The 23052-nt window shown below is 56.5% G+C and overlaps 1 protein-coding gene across 4 annotated transcripts in view; it reads left to right on the top strand.

The window, feature by feature from the left end:
• NFIC (nuclear factor I C) overlaps positions 1 to 23052 on the top strand; it is a 70351-nt gene that overhangs the window by 19552 nt on the left and 27747 nt on the right. For all 4 annotated transcript variants that reach the window (XM_079771831.1, XM_079771830.1, XM_079771829.1 and 1 more), the window contains exon 3: positions 21520 to 21591. In XM_079771831.1, the coding sequence (XP_079627957.1) occupies positions 21520 to 21591 (72 nt within the window). The remainder of the gene's footprint in view (positions 1 to 21519; positions 21592 to 23052) is intronic.

The following is a 23052-nucleotide window of genomic DNA, read 5'->3' as shown; positions in this document are numbered from 1 at the left end:
TTGGACCCAAATTTGGCTGCCCCAGGCGTCCATCTGGCGCCACCATGGCCATCGGAGCCTGGTTCCAGGGACTGGTCACAGTGTGTGCCCCAGGGCCAGCCTAGGGGACAGCTGCAGGGACTGGAATGAGGGGGTGATGAGAGCTTCCCCTTGGGACATTGGGGACGGCCTGCTACATGAGTGTACTTGGGGTGGGAGGTGCCCTGAGCAGGGGATGAAGAAGCTGACAGTTCACAGTTCAATGGAAAAGAATGTGATGTCAGGGAAACAAAGCAGGGGAGGGGTATGGAGAGGGGCCGCCGGGTGCACTCTGGACAGGAAGGAACTCTTAGCGGAGGTCACCTTTGAGATGAAGCCTGGAGGAGAGGGAGGCATGGAGGGATTGAGTGAGAGTGCACCAGGCAGGGGCACAGCCAGTGCAAAGGCCCGGGGGCTGGAATGGCCCGGAGGGTGCAGGCGCTGTTGGAGAGGGCGGTGATGAGGGTGATGGGGAGGCCAGGAGCCGGTGAGCCTGCCGCTCTTCAACCTGCCTTGCATTTGGGAAGGCGCCTGGAGGAACAGGGCCCAGAGAGGGAAGCCGCCTGCCCAACGCTGAAGCCCAGCCAGGCCTCCCTGCCCCCTCTGGCGGCTTGAGAAACCTGAGGCTGGTGGGGCACAGTGCCAGGGGTGGGCAGGGGAGGGGCTGCCAGGCCTGCCGGCTCCAGGCAGCTGCCAGCCCGCCCCAGCCACAGCCCAGCTGGTGCCCATTTGCTGACGCTGCCATGGGCCAGCCTCCTGCTCCCGCCTTGTGCTGTGCCAACCTCCCTGCATGGCGCTGTGGGCAGGGGCCAGCTTGGGAAGCTCGCAGTGCAGAGGGACTGCCCAGGGTGTCCCCAGGAGGGGGACAGGAAAAACGGGGGGGATCCCCAACTCCTCCTGGATGGAACCAGGAGGCAGCAATAACAACAAAGTTAATCGGAGCTGTGAGCACATATTGAGTGCCCTCTGTGTGCCCATTCCACATCTCAACTGGTTTAACTCTCTCCACCTCCCTGGGAGGGAGGGACCTTCTCCCGTTTCCCATAAGGAAACAGAGATACAGAGATGGTCAGACACTTGCCCAAAGTCACACAGCTTGTAAGAGGCAGAGCAGAATTAGAACCCTTGGAATTTGAGCCCTCAAAACCCCTAAAAGAAAAAAACTAAAAACCACTTTTGAGGTTATCGGGTGGGACCCACACCCGCCCAGTGGTACAGATGATAAAAAGGGCAGGCCTGAGTACAGAGTGAATGAAGGAGCCATATGATTAAGTACCTGCTGCCCTGGCCATTTTGGCCCAGTGGATAGAGTGTCGGCCTGCAGACTGAAGGGTCCCCGGTTTGATTCCGGTCAAGGGCACGTACCTTGATTACAGGTCTTGATTGCCTGCTCGACCCCGGGCCCTGGTGTGGGCACATTCGTAAAGCAACTGATTGATGTGTCTCTTTCATATTGATGTTTCTTTCTCTCTGTGTGTGTCTCTCTCCCTCCCTTCCACTCTCTAAAGAATCAATGGGAAAATATCCTTGGGTGAGCTCACGATTAACAACTACAACAAAAGTACCTGCTGTGCCCAAACCTGGGTGCCAAGGTCTCCATAAAGAGCAGTGTGGGCTGGAGCGAGGGGACCTCGGTCAGCCACAGCCCTGCCCCTGGCTTGCTGTGTGACTTAAGACAAAGCCCCGTCTCTCTGGTCTAGATGAAAGGGAGCTGAGGGCAGGAGGGAAGGGTTTATGGGCCACAGAGCAAAGCAAGCCAGCCCCTAATTGAGGTTCCCTTGTCTTCTGATCCCTGTTATTGATTTTTTATTGATTTCAGAGAGGCAGGGAGAAGGAGGGAGAAATAGAAACATCAATGATGAGAGAGAATCATTGATCGCTGCCTCCTGCACGCCCCCTAATGGGACGGAGCCCACTACCCGGGCTTGTGCCCTGACCAGGAATTGACTCGTTACCTAGTTTATAGGTGGACGCTCAACCACTGAGCTCACGGGCCGGGCTTCTGGTCCCTGATCATCTTCATCGCAGCACTGGGTGCTGTGCTGGGGAGACAAAGGGTAGACCAGGGGGTGCCTGAGGGTGCCTGTTTCTTTTATAATGGATACAATTTGTGTCTGTGCTTGCCCAAGGCTGTGTGAGGTGTATCCCCTTTCTGAGCTTCAGTTTTTCCATCTGTAAAGTGGGGTGAATACAAGCTGTGTCCACTGAATTGAGGAATTGGAGTAAGTGATTCCAGAAAAGCACACAAGAGGCCCTGAACAAAGGCTCAGGCCCTTCCTGGACCCTCTGCCCAGCCACAGGAGGCCGTGGGAAGGCCTCAGCTCTGCTCTGAGACCCTGAGCCCTTCTGCCCACAGGGAACCCACTGGCGCACATATGACCACAGGGAACCCACTGGCGCACATATGTCGCCTCTCCAAGCCTCTGTGTGGCAAAGGGCTGAGGGGCGCCTGGCAGCCTGGATTTTCCCAGGACCAGGCAGCCAGGTGTGCCAGCCGCCTGTCTGCACAGGGAAGGTGGCTGCATGAGTGTGAAGGCCCAGACACCAGCTGACGGTGTATTTATAGCAGTGGTGGGAGGCCTCTGGGCTCATGGCTAGAGTGGCCAAGAGGGACTAGCAGGTGAGGATGCTGCTAACAGAGGCCCAAAGCCCACATCGGAGCTGCACAGCGTTGGGAACTTAGGGGCATGTGAGTGGACTTCATGCCACTGAACTGTGCACTTAAAAACTGTGAAAGTGGCAAGTTTTATGTTATCGCTACTGCCCCACAAATTTTAAAGTTATTTGTGGTGAATAAAAATAATTAATAAATAGTGGTGCTTTCTATATGTATAATGTAATGATAAATAACTCATAAATGTAATATCAGTGTTGGTAATACAATAATAGTTATTATGATCACAACCATTGTCATCATCCTACTGTGGTTCTAGGCCCAGCTCTGCCCTCTCGCCCCCTGGGCAGCCTTGGGCACGTTAGTGCCCATCTCTGAGCGTCTCCTTGGTAAAGTCGGTACAGGCAGGATTCAGCGACGGGGATCCCGGTAGCATCTAAGAGAAAGAAGCCTCCTAGCACACAGTGAGTGCCCAGGCAGGGAGCCCTTGGTGCGTAGGTCCTCGCCCTGCGGGCACCCTGCACACGCCAGTGCAAGGCTGCCGAGGCAGCCACGAGGGCGCCTTGTCCACACAGGCCGGGCCCAGCCCCCGGAGGAGCCAGCAGAAGCGGAAGGCATCACGTTGCACCTGTGGCGGCCATCCTGGCATGACAGCGCCGCAGTTGGTACCCTGGCCCTGTGCCCAGGGAGCTAGGGGTGGCTGAGGGCAACTAGGGACATCTCCCAGCCGCCCCTCCCCAGCCAGCTGCCAGGCCAGCCCCTCTCCCTCAGCCGGGTGTGGGCGGGAAGTCACAGATGGTCAGAGTTGGTGAAGGATAAGGGAGGGGGCACGTGGGGACACATGGATGTCTTGTCCACATGGGGAAACTGAGGCCCCGAGGGGGGTGGGGCACTGCTTAGGTTACCCAGGAAGGGCCCATCTTCTGGTCCATTCTGACCCCTCTTCTGTTCCAGGCCAACTTGTGGGGTGCCAGGGCAGGGAAAGAGGGGACCCTCATATCTCAGAGTAAAAGACTTGCAAGTCAGGAAGGGGTTTCAGGACTGGGGTTTGGGAGACTATAGGATGCCAGAGCTGAGATGGCTTCTAGATCCTCCAGGGGGCAAATTCTGGAATTTCCAGAGCTGGGGTCTTCACCCTCCAGGTGATTCTGGATGAGTTTCAGAACAGTACAGCCCAGTAGAAATACATAAATTATGAACCACATAATGAAACATTTTTCTGGTATCTAATACTTACAAGTGTCTACCTACAAAGGAAATTAATTTTAACCATTTATTCTATGTAACCCAGGACATCCAAAATAGTGTCATTTTGACACATAATCAATATGAAGCAGTTACTGAGATGTTTTACGTTCTTTTTTTGTCCCGAGCCTGTGAAATTCAACATGTGTTTCACACTCACATTTCCATTCCAGCTGGCCACATTTCAGGCACTCAGTCCAACGTATGGCATGTTGGGCAGCTCAGCTCTAGAACATCTGAATTCTAGAGTATTCCCAGGCAGATCTCAAAGCTCCCAAGTTATGAGAATGCAAGGAGTGGGTTCTAGAAGGTCTCACCTGGGCTTTCCCTCATCAGCACTGCTGACCCTGTGGGGAGCTGGCCTGGGCACTGTGGGGTGTTAAGCAGCATTCCTAGCTTGATGTCAGGAGCATCCTCCAACACCAACAACCAAAAATATCTCCAGGCATCACCCAGTGCCCTCGGGGAGCGGCATCGCCCCAGTGAGAACCACTGCGCTAAGGGGGAAGCCTTAGAAGTCTTTGAAGCTAGGTTATTTTGCCACCCAAGAAATGGTTCCAGAATCCCACAAGCTGGCTCCTTGATCTAGAATTCCTCAAGTGTATTCTTGGCCATCCAGGAGCAGGGTCCAGAATTTCCTAAGCTGGATTTCTGGGTGTCCGTAAGCAAAGTCCAGAATTTTTGCTTACCCACAGTCGAGCTTTAGAATTTTGTGCGTTGGGTTCTAGACCATCCTGGGGTGGGTTCTAGCATTCTTCAAGGAGAATCTTTACAGCATCTGGGAACAGCTGTCACATCTCCCAAGCAGGGTTCTCAAGACGATGGGGACAGATTCTAAAGCTCCCAAATCTGTCCCCAGTGATCTCACCCAGTATCGGTTTTACTAATATCCAGGAAACCCTTACGTGTGTTCTGGACCATTGACGGCTGGTTGCAGAATTCCTTACGCTGAGTTTTTGTGCACCCAAGGTCGGGCTCTGGGATTTTCTTGAGCTGGTTTCTAGAACCTCCAGGGGGCAAGTTCTAGAATTCTCAGAGTCGGGGATCCAGAAAGTTCAGGTCAGAGTCGAATAAGCCTGTCCTCAGACATTGGTGACTGAGCAGAATATTCCAGAAAAGATGTCTTCAGAGGGGGAAGGAGGTAGGTTTTAGTTTCTCTGAGGCTCTGTCCAGACTGGCTGAGGCAGTCTTGGGGCAGCCAGCTGGATGGGAGCCCCCGTGTGGTTCGAGGTGTTTGGGAGCAGATGGTGGGGCTATGTGGCTGTGAGAACCCGGAATAAGAGTGGAGACTTTATTTAATACCTAGTAAATGTCTGTTGTTCATTGGATGTGGGGCATGGGACCCTGGCTGTGTTTCCAGAGGTTGCTGTGGGGCCATGTGCGCTTAGTAGGTCCTCAGTTGAAGGCAGTAACTCTAATAGATGGTGACATCTGGCAGGAGGCAGGGGTTGTCTGCCTGTATGTTTTGGGGGTGCTTACAGGGGAACTGCAGGCATATCGAGGGCTTTACCTAGTTAAACCCTCAGTAAATGTCAGGAATTATGTGCACCATTTTACTTCACCTTAATTCCACCGAGGTGGGGTTATCATTAACTGCATTTAACAGGTGGGGAAATGGGGGCCCAGAGAGGCAAAGGCACTGGCCCAAGATTCACAGCTAAAAGGCATTCAATATTGGAACCCCGGTCCGGTGTCTCTGAGGGCCCACAACATTCCCCCAGAAAGGGGCTGTTTGGGGTGCCTCCCCTGATGTCCCCGGAGTCCCCGTTTGGGCCTAGACTTCAGCTGGACAAGGAACACCTTTGGGGGCTGGAGCCTAACTAGGGGTTGGGCGAGCTTCAGACCCTTAACCTGGGGAACCAGAGAGGCAGAGGTGCAGCCTAGGCAGCTGCCCCCTTTCTGTCTCTCTGTCTCTGTGTCTCTCTGTCTCTTTGTTTCTCTCTGAGTCTCTGTCTCTGCTCTGCCCACCCCTAGTCTCTCCCTGCCTTTGTCAGTCTCCTCCCTGCCTCCCACCCCAGGCCAGCCTGTGGGCTGCCCGGAGGCAGCAGCAGCAGCTGAATGGGCCCCTTGTTCCTGACCACACCCGCCCCTTAGGGTCACCCCAGGACAAGCCCTGGCAGCCTGCTGCCTTAAAGGGCCAGCATCCAGAGAGAAGGGGGAGGAGAGGGACCGCCTCCACTTGCAAGCCCCACACCTCCCAAAGATGGAAGGATTCCTGTGCATGGTGGGGAGGGCGGGCCCCATACCCGGATACCCCCAGCCTCCTGCGGTCAGAGGGAGGGACCCCAGGCTAGGGAAGCCTGCCTAGGGGAGAAGACAGTGCGCGCATGGCAGGGCTTGGGCTTGACCTCGGACATCCCTTCTCCCCTCTGTGCCTTGGTTTCCTCATCTGTGTCTGGGGCTCCTTGTGCCCACCCTCAGGGTTTTTTGGAACAGATAGAATAGTGTCTGGGCCAGGACTTGGTACACAGTCGGCATTCTCCCCGTACCCACTGTGCAATGATACAGCACCTGCTGCCTGGGCATCTTGTGAGCAGCATTCGCCTGCCCTGTGGACAGGGCAGTCACTTCGCCTTCCTCCAGGCCTCAGTTTCCTCAAGTGTAGAATGAGTTCAACCAGCAAGGATGAAGCCAGCTGACAGAACTAAAAAGGTGTTCGAGCAGGGCCAGCACCAAGTTGAAGGTTCCACTACTGAGTGCCTGTTGCACACCAGGCCTTGCTGAGAAAGGTCCTATTTGCAGCCCTGTTTTAGAGAGATTAAGGCTCGGGCTGAGGCCCGAAAGCCCAGATTTCACCCCAACTCTGCCACCTCCACCCTCCACTCTGGGCTGTGCAGCTCCACGCTGCTTACTTGCCCTCTCTGGACCTCAGTTTCACCTTCAGAGCAATGGGAATAGTCCCGGTCCACTTGCACGCGCTAGAAGCCTTTCACTTCCTCCCGCCCAGAGGGTGCTGTGTCTGGGGGTCAGGGCATCCCCCAGGCCGAGCTGCACCTAGTGGCCACGACGCCCCTGCGCATTAGGCCAGCCCCACAGACAGCCCAGGACAGGTGCTGGGACAGGTTGCTGCCGGATGGACAAGCCTGTTCCCTTCTTTCTTATGTAATGAGGTTATGCAAGGGCAGCTGGCCTGCTTACATAAAGGGAGGCGGGCCAGGGCCCAGCTGGGGAAGGGGAGGCTCTTAAAGGGACCCAAGTCCCCTGAGTCTCCCCTTTAGGGCCCTGCATAAACCCTGGCCAATTCTGTGCTCATCGATGCCATCATTGTCATTATTATTATTGTCATTGATGTTGTTTATTGTCACACTATTTTTTCCCACTGGCAGTGCGTCGGTCGAGTAGGGAGGGCACAAAGTCCTGGCTTGGTCCACTCTTCTGATGCTCAGTTAATCCCTCCTCACCCTGTGTATCAGTTTCCCCATCTGGGCGATGGGCGATGCCAGTGAGGAAAGGCAGTAGGGCATAGTGGGAGTCTTGCCCCTGCCAACATGTGACCTCAGGCAAGTGGCATCCCTCTCTGGGCCTCAGTTTCCCCATCTGTAAATATTCCTTCCTCATGGGGCTGCTGAAGGAGACACGAGTGAAACCGCGCAAAGGACAGCATTGCGCACACATGCTCAGTGCTCAGCCAATAGAACTACCTTGTTGTCAATAAATATTTATTAAGCACTTACTGTGCCAAGCACTTTTCTAGGTCCTGGGGACACCACCGTGAACTCCACAGACAAAAACCCAGCCCTCACGGGGCTCACAGTCTGTTGTGGGAAATGGACAAAGAGCAAGAAATAAACAAAGAATAAGAAACTAACACCAGTTCATAAGGGCTATGGAGAAATATAAAGGAAGGCAAGGGAATAGAGTGATGGCCTATTTGGGGGAGGTCTGTCTGCGGATGTGACATTTGAGCTGAGAGTTGAGGGGTGAAGAGGAGGCAGTTGTGTAAAGAACTAGGGGAAGGACATTCCGGGCAGAGGGCACAGCCCATGCAAAGGCCCTGGGGCAGAATCCAGCTTGACATATTGGAGGAACAGCGAGGAAGCCCTTGTGGCTGGAGCAGAGTGAGCAAGGGGGAGAGGGGGAGTTGTGCGAGGGTAGAGAAGTGAAGGGGCCACGGAGGACTTGGGTTCTTACCTGGAGGGACGTGGTCGCCTGGAAGGCTCTGGGCATGTGAGGGACTGGACCTAACTCAGGGGCTCACAGGCGCCCTCTAGCCACAGCAGAAAGGGTGGACTCTAGGGGGAGAGGAAGGCAGTTCAGAGACAGGCTGAGGCCCCTGCCCTGATTCAGGCCAGTGAGGATGGGGGCCTGCCAGGCAGAGGCAGATTTCAAAGGATGAGAATTCATTGCGATTGTCAGCCTGGCCCTAGTGGGAACATGCGAGTTAGTCACTCGAACCACACAACTCCTTCGGAGGCTGGCCCTGCCCTCCTGCCTCTGGCCCCCGCCTCCGGTCTGCAGCAGCACCTGCCTGGGAATATGCAAGGAAGGAAGGAGCAAAGCCAGGGCATGGCACCCCAGACACACCCAGGGACACTCCTGGAGTCAGAGCGCTGTGAGCGGGCAAGTTGGGATGTGGTGCCCAGGCCGCCTGCGGGACTCTGGGCAGGCCGGATGGGCAGCTGCCAGCTGCCCAGCCCTAAGCTGGGAGTTTCTCCTGCACAGGCACTGTTTTCCCCATTTTTATTCCCAGTCTTGCCAGGTGAACTTGGGCCAGCTGCTGCCCCACCCTGTGCCCGTTCCCCCCTCTGTGAAGTAGGAGTGATAGTCTGTGGTTGTTCAGCAGGTACAGTGAGCATCTAGCAAACAGTAGGTGCCAATTCAGTGATTAGCAGCAATAAGGCAGGAGGCTGGCTGGGGGGTAGCTCCCTGGCATCGGAACCCACAATACTCATTGGGTGACTGACTTCCCCTCTCTGAACTCCTGTTTTGTTCCTGTAAAATGGGGGTCACACCCACAGAGCCCCAATGGTACCAAGCCAAATTCCTGCTCAGACAGGTGTCTAGGCTGACGTTTTGCAGTCTCAGTCCCATGGGACAGCTGGGGAAACTAACACCCAGAGACAGCCGGAGACTGGCCTGGAGTCAACAGCCAATGAGGGACAAAGAAAGGCCGTGAGCAGTCTTGCCACATGGTTCTTACACCCAAGAAACAAGAACAGATGGCCTGTTTCCAAGCTGTTCCTTTTGCCTCAGTTTCCAAATCCGTGAAATGGGCACATGGCTAGGTCGGTAGGAATCTCTGGGCACCCGGGAAGAAGCTGCAAGGGTTTATCTGGCCAGCCTGCAGACCATCCTCCTGGGGTACTGGGGAGACATTTGAGGGAGGCCACCCCCCAATTTTCCTTTGGCTTTGGCAGAAGAGGAGAAAGATTCCTGGGGGCTTCTAGGTTAATTGGGCTTCTTCTGTATCCAAGCCCTTCGGCACAGGAACTGCGGCCCCTTCTGGCTCTGGGGAAGCAGGCCTGGCCTCACCTGCCCAGTAGAAGGGCTGGAGCTGGTGCCACCTCAGACCTTTGTGCACCCTCTCAGTCTGTCAGACCCAGACACATTTAGCGAGGCAGCTGTCTCTCTGTATGCACTCAGACCAATTGCTTCCCTTCCCCAGGGCTTCATCTGCCCCGCTGTCGGTCTGTATGTAGGTCTCGGGATGGTGTGTAGTTCTGGCATATAAGCACTCCATAAATGAAAGGGATGGTTACCATTATTTTCATACGCTAGTCTCTCTCCCCACAAGCCCATTCTGTGCCTGGCAAACTCCTACTTATACATCATTGCCCCAACTCGAATGTGCCCTCCTTCAGGAAGTCTTCCTGCTCCCCCAGGCCAGGTTCCAGTCCCTTCCTCGGGCTCCTCCTGCCACAACTCCTTCCCTTTGATATCCAGGACCTGGAGCAGTTGGCTCGGCTTCTCAAAAGGGGATCTCTGCTGATCCTCAAAGGGCCAAGGGGACGGAGATGGGCGCTGCTTGGGTCACATTTCACACCTGGGCCTATTGTCAGAAAGCCCTCATGTCACTATTGCTTGGAATCCACATCTCCCTAAACCTGGTCTTTCCCTCTGAATACCCCCCAATTTTTCCATCGTTCCTCAGATTCCTTTGTCCAACACGCATTTATTTTGCACATATTGTATGCCAGGCCATATCAGAATGATCCAAATGATTCTTTCCGTGAGCATGTGTTGGGTGCCTACTGTATGCCAGGTTCTGCTGAGATCATCACACTCGACTTCAAGCATCCAGAGTGCCAGCGATGTGCAAGCATTTATTACTGAGCACCCACCCTGCCCCGCTCCGGGAGCACAGCCGGGGTGGGGAGGTGCGGGCCCTCTAGTGTCCAGCCTCCCGCGTTGGAGGCAGCAGGTTAACCACGTGGGCACTGGGACCACAGCAGCTGGGCTCCCCCCCACTGGGGCCTGGGGCAGCCCCTGCCTCCCGGACCCTGCCTCCCCCCCCCCCCCTCTGTAAAACGAAGCGTCCAGCGACCTCATGTGCGTGCAACTCAACATCTGCTTTCTGAAGAAAGTGGCACAGGCATGGCGAGGGGCCAGGGTATCTGTTCCCCCTGCCTCCTCGGCGACACGGGGCTGGGATCCCTTCCACGGACCCCACTGCGATGCCAGGCCGAGAGGGCCAGGGCTTGCCCAAAGCCACACAGCGCTGCCCCGTCCCCGTGGCCGGCGGCCGGCCTCCTGGGGCTGCAGGTCAGAGGCCTGACCCCAGAACCGTCAGACGGAGGGGGAGCTGGAGGCGCCCCTCGCCCTCGCCCGCCCAGCTTGGCAGAGGCTGGCTGTTCTGCTTCCGCCGCCGGGTCCACCGTGGCCACAGCGGCTTCCGGCCCCCCCCTCCCCCCCCCCCCGTGGCCGCACATGTGAGTGGAGCCCGTGGCACACGCGGCCCCGAGGCCCCGGGCCGCCCTCTCCTGGCGCGGAGCCGGGCGGCGGGGAGGCCTCGCTGCGCCAAGAATGCGCTCCCAATGTAAACAGCGAGTTATTTTAAGGCGCCCCCCCCCCGGGGTGTTGACACATTGGACACGGGAGGGGGGGCGAGGGGGCCCGCGTGGGTATTTTTAACCTTGTTTTTCGCATCCTTGGTGCCACCCCGAGGGTCTGGTTTGCGCCGAGCGGCAGCGATGGGCTCCGGGCCGCAGCTGGCACGGCCGGGCGGGCACACGCGTGTGTGACCAGGCGGGGGGGGGGGGGGCGGGCCGTGGGCCCCCTCGCCCCTCCCGGGCCCCCCTGGCCGTGCCCGCGCCTCCGCCGCACAAAATGGCCGCCGGGCCCAGAGCATCTGGAGCCGCAGGGAGAGGGAAAATGGCCGCCGCAGGGTGATGTCAGAGGCAGCGGCTGCCAAGAGCGTCTGGGGCGGGCGAGCTGGTGCCTGCAGCCTCCCGCGTGGGCCCTGCGTCCGCGGGGCCTGCCCGGCTGCTGGCCGGGTACCCCGACCCACCCTGGCAAGGCCCCCGGCACCCCGAGTGCAGCCCCGGGCACCCCCAGTCCAGCCCCAGGCCCCGGGGGGCAGCCCCGGCCCTGGGCCGCGGGGGTGTGCACGGCCACGGCCTGACCCCGGGCCCGAGGTGTCCGCCAGCCCGTGGGGACGCGGCCAGGCCACGAGCAGGCGGCGAGCCCGCCCGCCCGGCTGGTGGGAAGAAAAAGAAACTTTCCTTTGAAAGTGACTCCCAGGCAGGTTGGCTCGGGCCCAGGGCCGGAGGCGGGAGAGGGAGATGGAAAGTGTGGTCCAGACTCGGGAGCCGGCGGGTCAGGAAGGACGGGGGAGCCCGGGAGGCGGATGTCCGGTCAGCGGCGCCCTCGGCCGGGCCGGGCCGGGGCAGGTCGGTGCCCGGAGCGCCTGGCATCTGGCTCTTCCCCTCTGGTTTGTCCGCAGCCCCCGGAGAAGGGCGGGGGCGAGGCCCTGTGCCCCGCCAGGAGGCCCGGGAAGGCCTTGCCGAGGTTGCACACAGGCTGGCCTGGGGCCTGGCTGCGGCCCGGGCAGGATGAGGTGTCTCCAGGAAATTCCTTGAAGCTCGGGGCATTTTGGTGCCGGTCTTCCTGCCACATCACCAGGGAAGTCCGGGTTCTGGCCAGCCCAGGGCCTTCATGCTGTGGCTCCACCCCTGGCCCTCCTCGGGGGTTGGGAGGAAACCCCGGCCTGTGAGCCTCGTGGGGCAGGACTTGGTGTGAGTTCTGTGCATTGCTGTGCCCCCGGAGCCTAGGACCGGGCCTGCTGCACACAGGCACTCCAGGCACGTGTTGAATGGAAGAACCACAGTTTCCCCTTAGGCTTGGGTTTGCACAGACACTAGGATGGGATGGGGGTGGAGGCTCAGGGACACAAAGCACTTGTAGCATAGCTGGGTATATAGGAATCTGCTCTCAAATTTCTTGGGAGGGCCACGAGGAGGTCAATGACTGAACGTCTCCCACGTCAAGCTCAGATCCAGAGTCTGGCCCTGTGGACACATAAACCATATTTGAGCAGACACCTGAACAAGTGAGGGAGTGAGCCAGGCAAGCATTTGCAGGAAAGGCATTCCAGGTAGAGGAAACAGCATGTGCAAAGGCCCTGGGGCAGGGCCGTGCCTGGTGTGTCGGAGGAACAGTGAGGAGGCTGCAGAGGGAGCAAGTGGGGGAGAGGGAGGAGGTGAGGGCAGGAAAGGTACAGGGGCAGGTCATACAGGACCCTGTGGGCCCCGGGAAAGGGTTTGGACTTTCATACAATTATAGACCCAAACTCAGTCCAGTGTGATGGGGACTAGGACAAAGGTTTGGAAAGGGAGCAAGGGAGGGTGTTCCAGAAAAGATGTCAAAATGGGCTGGGAACGGTGGCTGGAGTTTGCCTGAGAGGGAGAGGGGCAGGGAAGGTGCCCGGGAGGAGCGTGGCGGGAGGATGAAGGCCAGGTCACGTGTACAGAGGCCTTCGTCGGCTAATGTTTAAAAATGGCTGGTGACACGGGGATCTGGGAATTCCAGGGCCTGGCTTTGGTTCTCTCTCTAGCTGGCTGGCGCTGGGAGGCAGACGTGGCAGCCCAGCAAAGCCAGCTACTCTTGGAAGGCCTCGAAGGTTGGAAAATAAACCAGGTGAGCTCACCATGGCAGCCGGTGCTGGTCCAGCAGACAAGCCGCTGGGCCCTAGTGGGAACGCTAGGCTCTCCTGGATCCTGCCAGGTTTTAGATACGTGTGATTAGCGTTTCAGCAAGTCCTGTGCTTTCTACATCCCAAAGATTAAATAAACATGACCCCTCCGTCCATCCCCAGGCCATCACCCGGGGCCAGGCTGTTGTGCCGGCTGGGACGCCTGCCCACACCTCCTCCGTGCCCTCCCAGCACCCAAGAATCCAGAATTCACTCAACAGCCAGAGACTCTGTGTGTGTGTGTGTGTGTGTGTGTGTGTGTGTGTGTGTTTTGGTAAAATATATATAATAAAATTCACCAGCTTAACCACTTTTAAACGTATAGTTCAGTGACTTTGAGTACATTCACCTTGTCGTGCAACTGTCCCCACCGTACATCCTCAGAACTTCCTCATTTTCCCAAAATGAAATTCTGTCCCCATTAAACACTACCTCCCCACCCCCCTCTCCCAGCCCCTGCCTCCACCATCTACTTCCCTATGGATCTATGGCTCTGACTCCTCTAGGGACCTCCTGTGAGTGGAATCACACAGTATCTGTCCTTCTGTGTCTGGCTTATGTCACTGAGCCCAATGTCCTCCCGGTTCATCCACCTTGTAGCAGGTGTCAGAATGTCCTTCCTTTTTAAGGCTGACTAATATTCCATTGTCTGGATGGACCCCATTGTGTTTGTCCACTCATCTGTCGATGGACACTTGGGTTGCTTCCAGCTTCCGGCTGTTGTGAAAAATGCTGCTATGAATATCGGTGTGCAAATACCTGTTTGAGTCCCTGCTTTCAACTCTTTGGGGTTTGTACATAGGAATGGAATACTTGGGTCAAAGGAAATTCTATGTTTAACTTGAAGTTTTTTTTTAATTTATGTTTTGGTTTTAAGAGAGAGAGACATCGATTTGTTGTTCCACTTATTCATGCATTATTGGTTAATTCTTTTATATGCCCTGACTGGGGATCGAACCCACAACCTTGACATGTTGGGATGAGGTTCTGACCAACTAAGCTACCCGGCTAGGGCTCAGTGTTTAAGTTTTTAAGCAACCTCCGAGCTGTTCTCCACAGTGGTTGCACCATTTTACATTCCCATCAATTGTACACGAGGGTTCCACCTTCTCCACATCCTCTCAGCCAGGCACTTAAAAATATAACATAAATCAAGTCATATCACTACTCATGGTGCTTGAGAATAACACCCAAGCTTCCCACTGCAGCCACATGGCCCTGAGTGGTCCAGCTTCTCTCCTCTTTGATCCCTTTTGCTCACCATGTTCTCCAAACACCCCATGTTTATTCCTGCCCCAGGACCTTTGCACTTGCTACACCATCTGCCCCAGCTCTGCGCATGGCTGGCTTCTGTCCATTCCTAAGTCCTCAGCACTGATGTCACCTCCTCGGAGAGGTTCTGCCTGACTTGTTTTGAAAGTCACCCCCAGAGCCACCCTCTGTCCCCTCACCCAGTTTCATTGCCTCTGTGGAGCGTAGAAACACACGGAATTGTCTCCGCCTTCTTCTGTTGGTTTTTTCCTGCCTGTCTCTCCTCCCTTGGCCCTCTGCCATCTGCCCAATGCCTGGCAAGTAGGAGCTGGTCAGTGAACATCTGTGGCATTAATGCCGGTGGCACCGTGATCGCCCAGTTACGAACGGCCGCGGTTTTAGCCCGGATGAAAGCGGTTGTCAGGTGCGCAGGGGGTGGGTGCTCCAGGGCAGGAGGGCAGCAGCAGAGGCCCCGGCAGCGCCTTCGTCATGGGCTGGGATGGACCAGATTTGGGCTCGTGGCCACGGACAGGGAAGAACAGTGCGTACACTCCCGTCAGCGGGATCCAGGTTGCATTGCTATTGTCGCCGTGCGCATGCGTGTGTTTGAGCAGAAGGCTGCAGGGGGCGGTGACATTCCAGCTGCACGGGAACACCCCCACGCGCCTGCGCCCCAGCCAGACGCGGATGGCACTGGAAATACAGCTGCTGCTGCGGGCCAGACTCTCCCTCACACACGCGTGTGCTTAGCTGCGCTCCACGCCCGGTGCTGGAGAGCCTTGTGCGTCTGTCTAAGGACATCTGTGAGGAAGGTTCCAGAATGAGGGGAGAGTGTGAGCTAAGGTAGATCCTGAGGGAACAGTGTTCCACGCAGAGGGAACAGCCCGTGCGAAGGTCCTCAGGCAGGACCCTGTGCGGAGTGTGGAGGAGCAGCGAGGAGGCCTGTGCGCCCGGAGCCGAGTGAACCAGGGGAGAGAGGGAGGAGGCGAGGCAGGGAGGGGCTGAGGCAGATGCTGCAGGGCCTTGTGGGCCGCAGGGAGGACTTGGACTCTTCCTCTGAGGGAGGTGGGAGCCTGGGAGGCTGTGAGCAGAGGAGGGACAAAACGCACTTAACTTGTGAGTTTGGCAAATACTCGCCCCCGAACAGTTTTTACCCCCTGGCCTGTGATTGGCCCCTCTCCTCCTCGAGCTCTACAACCCTCAAACCCAGAAAGTCGGGGGACGGTTGAGAATGCCCACTTTACAGATGGGGAAAACCGAGGCTCAGAGGGGAGAGAGACACGAGTAATCCAAGTTCCCATGCCAGGCTGTGCCAGAGCTGGGACTCAGACCCAGGATTTGGGGCGCAGCGGGAGCTTCCAGAAGATGCCCCCAAGTTCCGATAAGTTTGTGACCCGCCGCCTCCTCCTCAAGACCCCAGTGCGTTTTGCGGGCTCTGGAAGTCCCACCCTGGCCCTGAGGGCTCCACAGAGCTGCCTTCGACCGCGGAACCCCGTGCTCAGGGAGTGTGTTCACATCTCTGGGGACCCCCGTAGGCATCCCCAGCTCCGCCGCTAACAGCATACACTTTGGTTCACCGGCTCCCGCCGTCCTGCCTTGGTCTTTACGGCGTGTCCGTCCGTGTTTCCCTCATGCTATTCGGAACACACTCTGAGCCGAACTGAACGGGCCGACTGCAGAACACGGACGCGGGGTGGGGTCGACAAGGTCAGGAGAAAGTCACGAACAAGCAGTGTTCAAGTTCGATAGGAGGTCCGTTGTTCTGTTTTCCAGAGAGGAGCAAATGAGAGCAGGTGCGTGTGTCCGTGTTCTCGGCTGGGAGGGTCCGCGGGGCTGTCAGCCTCCGGCCAGGGCCGCTGCGGGGAGGCAGGTGGATCCGTTTCCCCGTCTGGAATATGGGCGCGATCATCGCGTCTCTCCTGGGGGAGTTTTAAATGAGTCCGTGGAAGCGGAACTGGGAGCCTCGCCTCCGCAGGGATGAGGGCTAAGTGTGGCTGTTGGACGTGCCGCCTGAAAAGGAGCGACCTCGTCACCTTCCCCAGGAGCCCGGCTCAGCCCGCGCCCCGGCCGCTGCGCGCTCCCAGGGGGGTGTGACCGCCCTTGCACTTGGCAGAGCCTGCGTCCTCCTCCTGGTGTATGTGAGGACTTGTTCCTGGCCTGTTGCTCCCCCCGTTAGGACGTCGGTGCCACCGGGGCAGGGATTTGTGTCCGTGTTGGTCACTGCTGTGTCCTCCAGGCATTTGGTACCCGGGGGACACGGAGCGGTCAGAGGAGAGAAGTAAACGGCAGTGCAGGTTAGCTCCGATTTACGGATGAGGACACAGAGGCTCATAGACAGCGAAGGGCCAGAGGGGACATGTTGGGGCCTGGCAGGTCGCATACGGTTTCTGTCCCTTGTTCTCCTCCTCCTTTTACACCCCTTGACAAATGGACTTGACCCTTTTTTCCCCATGATCACCTCCCCTACAGAGCCTTTTAGACATTTTTTCCCTAATCACTTCACCCCATGAAATTTTAATATCTATTAAATAGATATTATTATACCTAGGTATGCAGTGTATCTGTATCTTTACATATATTTATATTTTAAACATAAAAAGAGCGAAATTCTCTAACCCTCTTATACCACCCCCAAGAACCAATGTTCGCCCCGCTGAGAATGCACAGATTTAGACGAGGGTCCCCTGCTTGGTTCCGCTGAGCTATGGCCGGTCACTCTGTGGGAGGGCTGCCCTGGACACTGTGGGGTGTTGAGCGGCATCCCTGACCCCCACTCACTCAATGCCAGGAGCACCCCATTGTGACTAGCACAGGTTTTTTTCCAGCCATCACCCCTGGGGGGCCAGAATCACCCCAGTTAAGAGCCTCTATGCTCGGCAGACAAACTTCTGATATCACCTTTGGGAAATGGACTCGCTGAGCTGGGCCTCAGTTTACCAACTTCATCAGCTGGGTGGATTTCATTGGACGGTGCCAGGAAGCTCTTAGCACAGCGAGAGCTTGGCAACTGAGAGCTGCCCGCTTGGAGGCTGGGGCATTGGACATCAGCCAGCCTCGAGGCGTTATCTGCTGTGGGTGCATCTGTGCAGACGGAAGGAAGATGCGTTTCAGGGCCGGGTGTCTGAGCACGTGGGCGGGGGAGGAACGCGCTGTGCCTCGCCTCCCCCCGGTTTTCCATGGAACACCCCGAGCAGCGCCGCCCGCGGGACATGCAGTGACGCTGGCAGCGTTCAGCACGGTCCAGTCTGGTCGCCACCAGCACGTGCCTGTGGCTGTTGAGGACGGAAAGGTGACCACTGGTGTTCAGAGATTTTAATTTCAATTCGTTTCATTTCGATGCAAAGTCGCAGGTGGCTAGTGGCTCTCCTACTAGACAGCTCTGGAAGCTGACCCCGAAGACAGGCAAGCGGTCAGCAGGTGGGGGAGAAACGTTTTGAGGTTTCAGACATGATTAGACATGAGATGGCATCATGAAAGGGAAGGAGGTTCTGGCACAGGCTGCCCCATGAACGGGACGGAGAGCACTGTGCTCAGGGAAGTAAGCCAGGCACCGAAGGACGGACACGGTGTGATTCCGCTCACACGTGGTCTGTCTCCAGAGGAGTCAAAGTCACAAACACAGAGAGTCCGTGGTGAGTGCCGGGGCTGGGGGCGGGGAGCCGTGTTTAATGGGAAAATGAGAAAGTTCTGGATTCGGATGGCGGGGGTGGTTATACAGCACGGTGAGTGTAGGCAATACCACTGAGCTGTGCACTGAGAAATGGTTAAATTTTATGTTTTGTTCTTCACCACAATCGGAAAGTTAAACGTAAGAATATTTTCATGAGAGAGCATATACATACATCATCGTATTATTAAGGAATTATACTTATTTAAGTTAAAGAAATATTTCCCAGGACCACGGAAAAGGAAGAGATCTCCTTCAACCCAATAAAGGGATCTGCAGAAACGCACAGCTAACGTCAGACTTCGTGGCGAGGGCTTGCGCGAGCTCGGGAGCAAGGCGAGGGCACCGCCGCCGGCTGCTCGTTGCCGCTGCGCGGGAGAGCCTGGCCGGGGCAAGAAGGCCAGAAAAGGAAGTCAGAGGCGTGCACATTGGAAAGGAAGAAATAAGATTGTTCCTATTTTATGTGCAAAGGACATCACGGTCTACATAGAAAATCCCAAGGAATTAAAAAAATAAAGCTTTTAGCCCTAGCTGGTTTGGCTCAGTGGATAGAGCGTCGGCCTGAGGACTGAAGGGTCCCAGGTTCAATTCCAGCCAAGGGCACTTGCCTGGGTTGCGGGCTCAATCCCCAGTAGGGGGCGTGCAGGAGGCAGCCGATCAATGATTCTCTCTCCTCATTGATGTTTCTATTTCTCTCTCCCTCTCCCTTCCTCTCTAAAATCAATAAAATATATATTTTTTTAAATAAAGCTTTTAGAACTAAGAAGTAGGTTCAGCAAGGCTGCAAAATACAGGATTAACACAAAAAAACAATCGCACTTCTAAATGCTAGCAGTGACCAGTTAGAAACAAAAATTAAAAACACAGTATTGTTTATAATCTGTCCCCAGACTTACCATGTATTGACTGGCAATTTGATGGCAACTGTTTTACACTTCATATTAGCTAACTGGGTGACTCAACGAACCCTGGGAGGTGGGGTTTCTCATCTTGCCCATTTTACAGATGAGGAAACTGAGGCTCAAAGCGGTGGTGCGGCTGGCCTGAGGTCACAGAGTGAGTGAACAATGAGACAAGGCTCCAACGAGAGCCAGCCATAGCCTAGTGCCGTCGCTTCTAACGGATACAAAGCCACCCAGGCACAAACCACAAAGCGGGTAATAATTGTAATGAGGCTCCTCCTCCGTTTGATGAAGCACTTACTACACACAGCCTTGGTTTCAGGCACTTCATTGTAGCATTATCACCTTTTCCCCGATGAACAGCCTTCAAGGGAGGTGCTGTGGTTGTGCCCGTTTCACAGATGGAGATAGTAAGGCACAGAGAGAGGTGAAGCATTGCGTCTGCGGCCCACCGCCTTGTCTGCCTGGTTCCAGAGCCGCGAGCACAGAGGCGGTGCTCAGGAAACGTGCCCGTGCCGGAGTGTCGGCCAGCCACTGCTGCCTGCTGAGCCCACGTGGGCGCCAGTTCTGGAAGAGGGTCCCGTGCCCGAGGCCCAGAGCCCGACGGATGAGTGCCCGGGCTGGGCACTTCCCAATGGAGTGGCCACCGTGCCCAGCCGTGGGGCCATCCAAGCGGGACTGGCCAGCTCCGAGGGGCTGCTGGCTGCCCAACCTGGAAGTGGCCACAGGGCTCAGGGCCGAGCCGGGCACACTCCCCTCGGCTGCTGCCCAGCCATGCCCAGCCCAGTCGGCCACGGCCGGGGCCGCAAAGCCAAGTCAGGAAGGAGCTGCCCCCATCCATCCACTCCAGGATGGGAAACTGAGGCACAGGGCCTTGGGCCGGCCCACTCCTGTGCTGTTTACGGCGCCCTCCGTCTTGGCAGCCAGTAGGTGTACCACACACAATGTGTGCAAAGCCGCTAGCACAGCGCCAGGCAAACAGCGGGAGGGAGCTCGTGACTGTTTTAGGAAGTATCATCGTTATTATTATCTCCATGACAACACCGAGGGAACAGAGGCCCCAGGAGGGGAAGTGACCTCGCCACGACCACACCTCCTCCGAGGCTTCCAGACGGATGGGAACGCGGGCGTCTGGTCCCCGAGGCCAGATGGCTCACGCACGCGCAGTGTTGGGCGGCTGGCCACCTGCCCAGACGACTGAAGAAACACAGTTGACCCTTGAACAACATGGGTTTGAAGAGCATGGATCCACTTCCACATGGGATGTTTTTCAGTAAATACTGTACATGTATTTTCTGTCCCTTATGCTGTTTGAAGACCCTTTTCTTTTCTCTAGCTTACTTTATCGTCACAACACAGTATATCACCCATATAACAGACAAAAGACGTGTTAGACTGTTTATGTTATCAGTAAGGTTTCTAGTCACCAGTAAGCTATTAATTCCGTTTCGGGGGGGAGTCCAATTTTACAAGGATTTTTAACAACGCTCCTAACCCCCACATTGTTTAAGGTGCAACTGTGACCCTCGTCACAGAGCACACATGGTGTGGGGTGGGCACCTTTTCATCGTTTTAACCCTGTTTTCCTTGCCTGTAGAATGGGCACAATAACAATGCCAGCTTGGTGGCTATCTTAAGGATTTGAGGGAACGTATAAAATGGGAGCAACAATATTTGCAGTCATCTTGGGGATTTTAAAATAATGATAATAAAAATGAGGACATTACCATGTATGCGCCAGCGCTTAATATGTGTTATCCCCTTGTCACCTCCTGGCAACCCCGTCAGGCCCAGGCGATGCTCACACCCGTTTGAAAGGAGAAAACTGCAGCTCAAAGGAGCAGTGACTTGCTCCGGTCACACAGCGATTGCTCTCAGCTCTGGGCATGGCAGGGGCAGCGGGTGCGGGGGCTGAGTCTCCCTCTCTGCCGTTTGGTTGGGATTCCCAGCACCTTTCTGGGAGACAAACGGGTGGGTCTTGGGTTCTGTCCAGCTGGGCTGGGCCCTGGGCCCCCCGCAGCCTGGTCCTGGGTGGCTGTGGGGCTGCAGAGGGAGCTGGCGTGATCACCCTCCATCCAGGCCACTGGAGCCGATAACGCTGAGCTCAGCGTCTGCCTGCTACACCGGCTGCCAAGGAGCCTGATTATTTTTAGATAAGATGGATGGGCGAGTGCTGGGGTGGGAGGTAGCCCGCAAGCCAGGCAGTGGGTGGGGGCATTGCAGCTGCAGAGGGATGCCCCTCGGCCCCCTCTCTGGAGACCCTGAGTAGCACCCCAAGACCAAGGGCTGAGCGCTTAGGACTTTAAGGGCAGAGGCCGAGAGGAGTGGGCCCAAGGGCTCAAGAACTCATCTCTCTGGCCTCAGTTTCCCCATCCGTCAGCTTCTAGGGCTGCGGCCGGATTCAATGAGCTACCCTGTTTCACAAATGAGGAGACTGAGGCTCAGGGGAAGAGCTCTAACCCCCGACTGAGTCGGCCCCTGCACATGGCTTCTCGCCCTGTGTGTGAGGCCACATTCTAGCACGTGGCTGCATCGAGAGCCTGGGGCACCTGTGCTGATGTCTGCAGGTGCCCGGCCAGACGTCCATGACCCTCTGGGGCAGCAGCCAAGGGGGGGGGGGGCAAGCAAAGACCCCGGGGCCTCAGAAGTTCAGGGGCCATTCGGTATCACCAACTCCTTCCTGTCTTGGCAGACGCGGAGCAGAGCGGCAGTCCGCGGGCCGGGATGGGCTCTGACCAGGAGGACAGCAAGCCCATCACGCTGGGTGAGTCTGGGGAAGGCGAGGGGTGGTGGGCACGGCCCATCCTCATATTTTATTTGGGAATCATTTTCTGAGCACCCCCCTCGTGTGCTCTGGTGGCTCTGTGTGTGCCTGATGCACGTGAACGGTTCATTCCTCACAGCTATGCAGTGGGGGAGCTGCTGGGTTGTTCCATTTTGCAAGTAAGGAAACTGAGGCTCAGAGGGGTCAAGGGGCTGCCCGGGGCCACCTGGGCTCCAAGGCACTCACTCAGCCCACGAGAGGCCCTGGGGCGCCCTGCATTCTCACGGGGTATCCTCTCTAATAAAATGGTAATATGCAAATTAACCATCACTCCGCTACATAAGCCATGCCCACCAGCCAAGCCAAGCCCACCAGCCAATCAGGGCAAGTATGCAAATTAACCCCAATCCAAGATGGCTACAGCCACAGAGAGCAATGTTTCCCAGGTAACAGAGCAAGCCAAGCTTTCCATAGCCGTTGCAGGCCTAAGCCTCCACTCAAGCTACAAAGTTTCAATTATAGAAGGTAAACAAATTCAAACAAATGGCGGCAGAATGGAGCTTGAGGGAGCAGGCCAGGGTTGCCGGTGGCAACAGGGGAAGCAAAGCTTTCCGCACACCCTGGCCGGGCTCACCCGCTTAAGGCTACAAAGTTTCAATTGTAGAAGGTGAATTAACTGCCACAGAAATGGCTGCCGCCCCAGAAATGGCTGCCACCGCAGGCTACAAAGTTTCAATTGTAGAAGGAAAATAAATTCCAGATACCAGGGCCTCTGCTTGGGTTGCCAGGAGGCGTGGCCAGCCTGCAAACCACCACAGGCCCCTCGCTCAGGCCGCCCCACACCCCAAGGGAACCCCCACCCTTATCTGTGACACCCTTCAGGGCAAACCAGCTGGCCCCCACCCGTGCACCAGGCCTCTATCCTATCTAATAAAAGAGTAATATACAGATTGATCATCACTGCAACACACAATATAGCTGTCCCCATGTGGTCAAAGATCCTGCCCCCATGTGGACACAAGATGGCCACTACAAGATGGCCAGCAGGAGAGGGCAGTTGGGAGGCACCCGGCCTGCAAGGGAAGGCAGTTGTGAGGGACCAGGCCTGCAAGGGAGGGCAGTTGAGAGGGCCAGGCTTGCAAGGGAGGGCAGTTCGAGGTGATCAACCCTGCAGGAGAGGGCAGTTAGGGGTGACCAGGCTGGCAGAGGAGGGAAGTTGGGGGCAAACAGGCTGGCAGGGGAGCAGTTAAGCATCAACCAGGCTGGCAGCGGAGTGGTTAGGGGGTGATCAGGCTGACAGGCAGAAGCGGTTAGGGGCAATCAGGAAGGCAGGCAGGCAAGCAGTTGGGAGCCAGCAGTCCTGGATTGTGAGAGGGATGTCTGACTGCCCGTTTAGGCCCGATCCCACCAGGATCGGGCCTAAACGGGCAGTCAGACATCCCTCCAGGAGTCCCAGATTGA

This window comes from Cnephaeus nilssonii (genome assembly GCF_951640355.1).
Source record: "Cnephaeus nilssonii genome assembly, chromosome: 5".
Classification (NCBI taxonomy): Eukaryota; Metazoa; Chordata; class Mammalia; order Chiroptera; family Vespertilionidae; genus Cnephaeus; species Cnephaeus nilssonii.
This window is presented reverse-complemented; position numbering and strand designations above follow the sequence as displayed.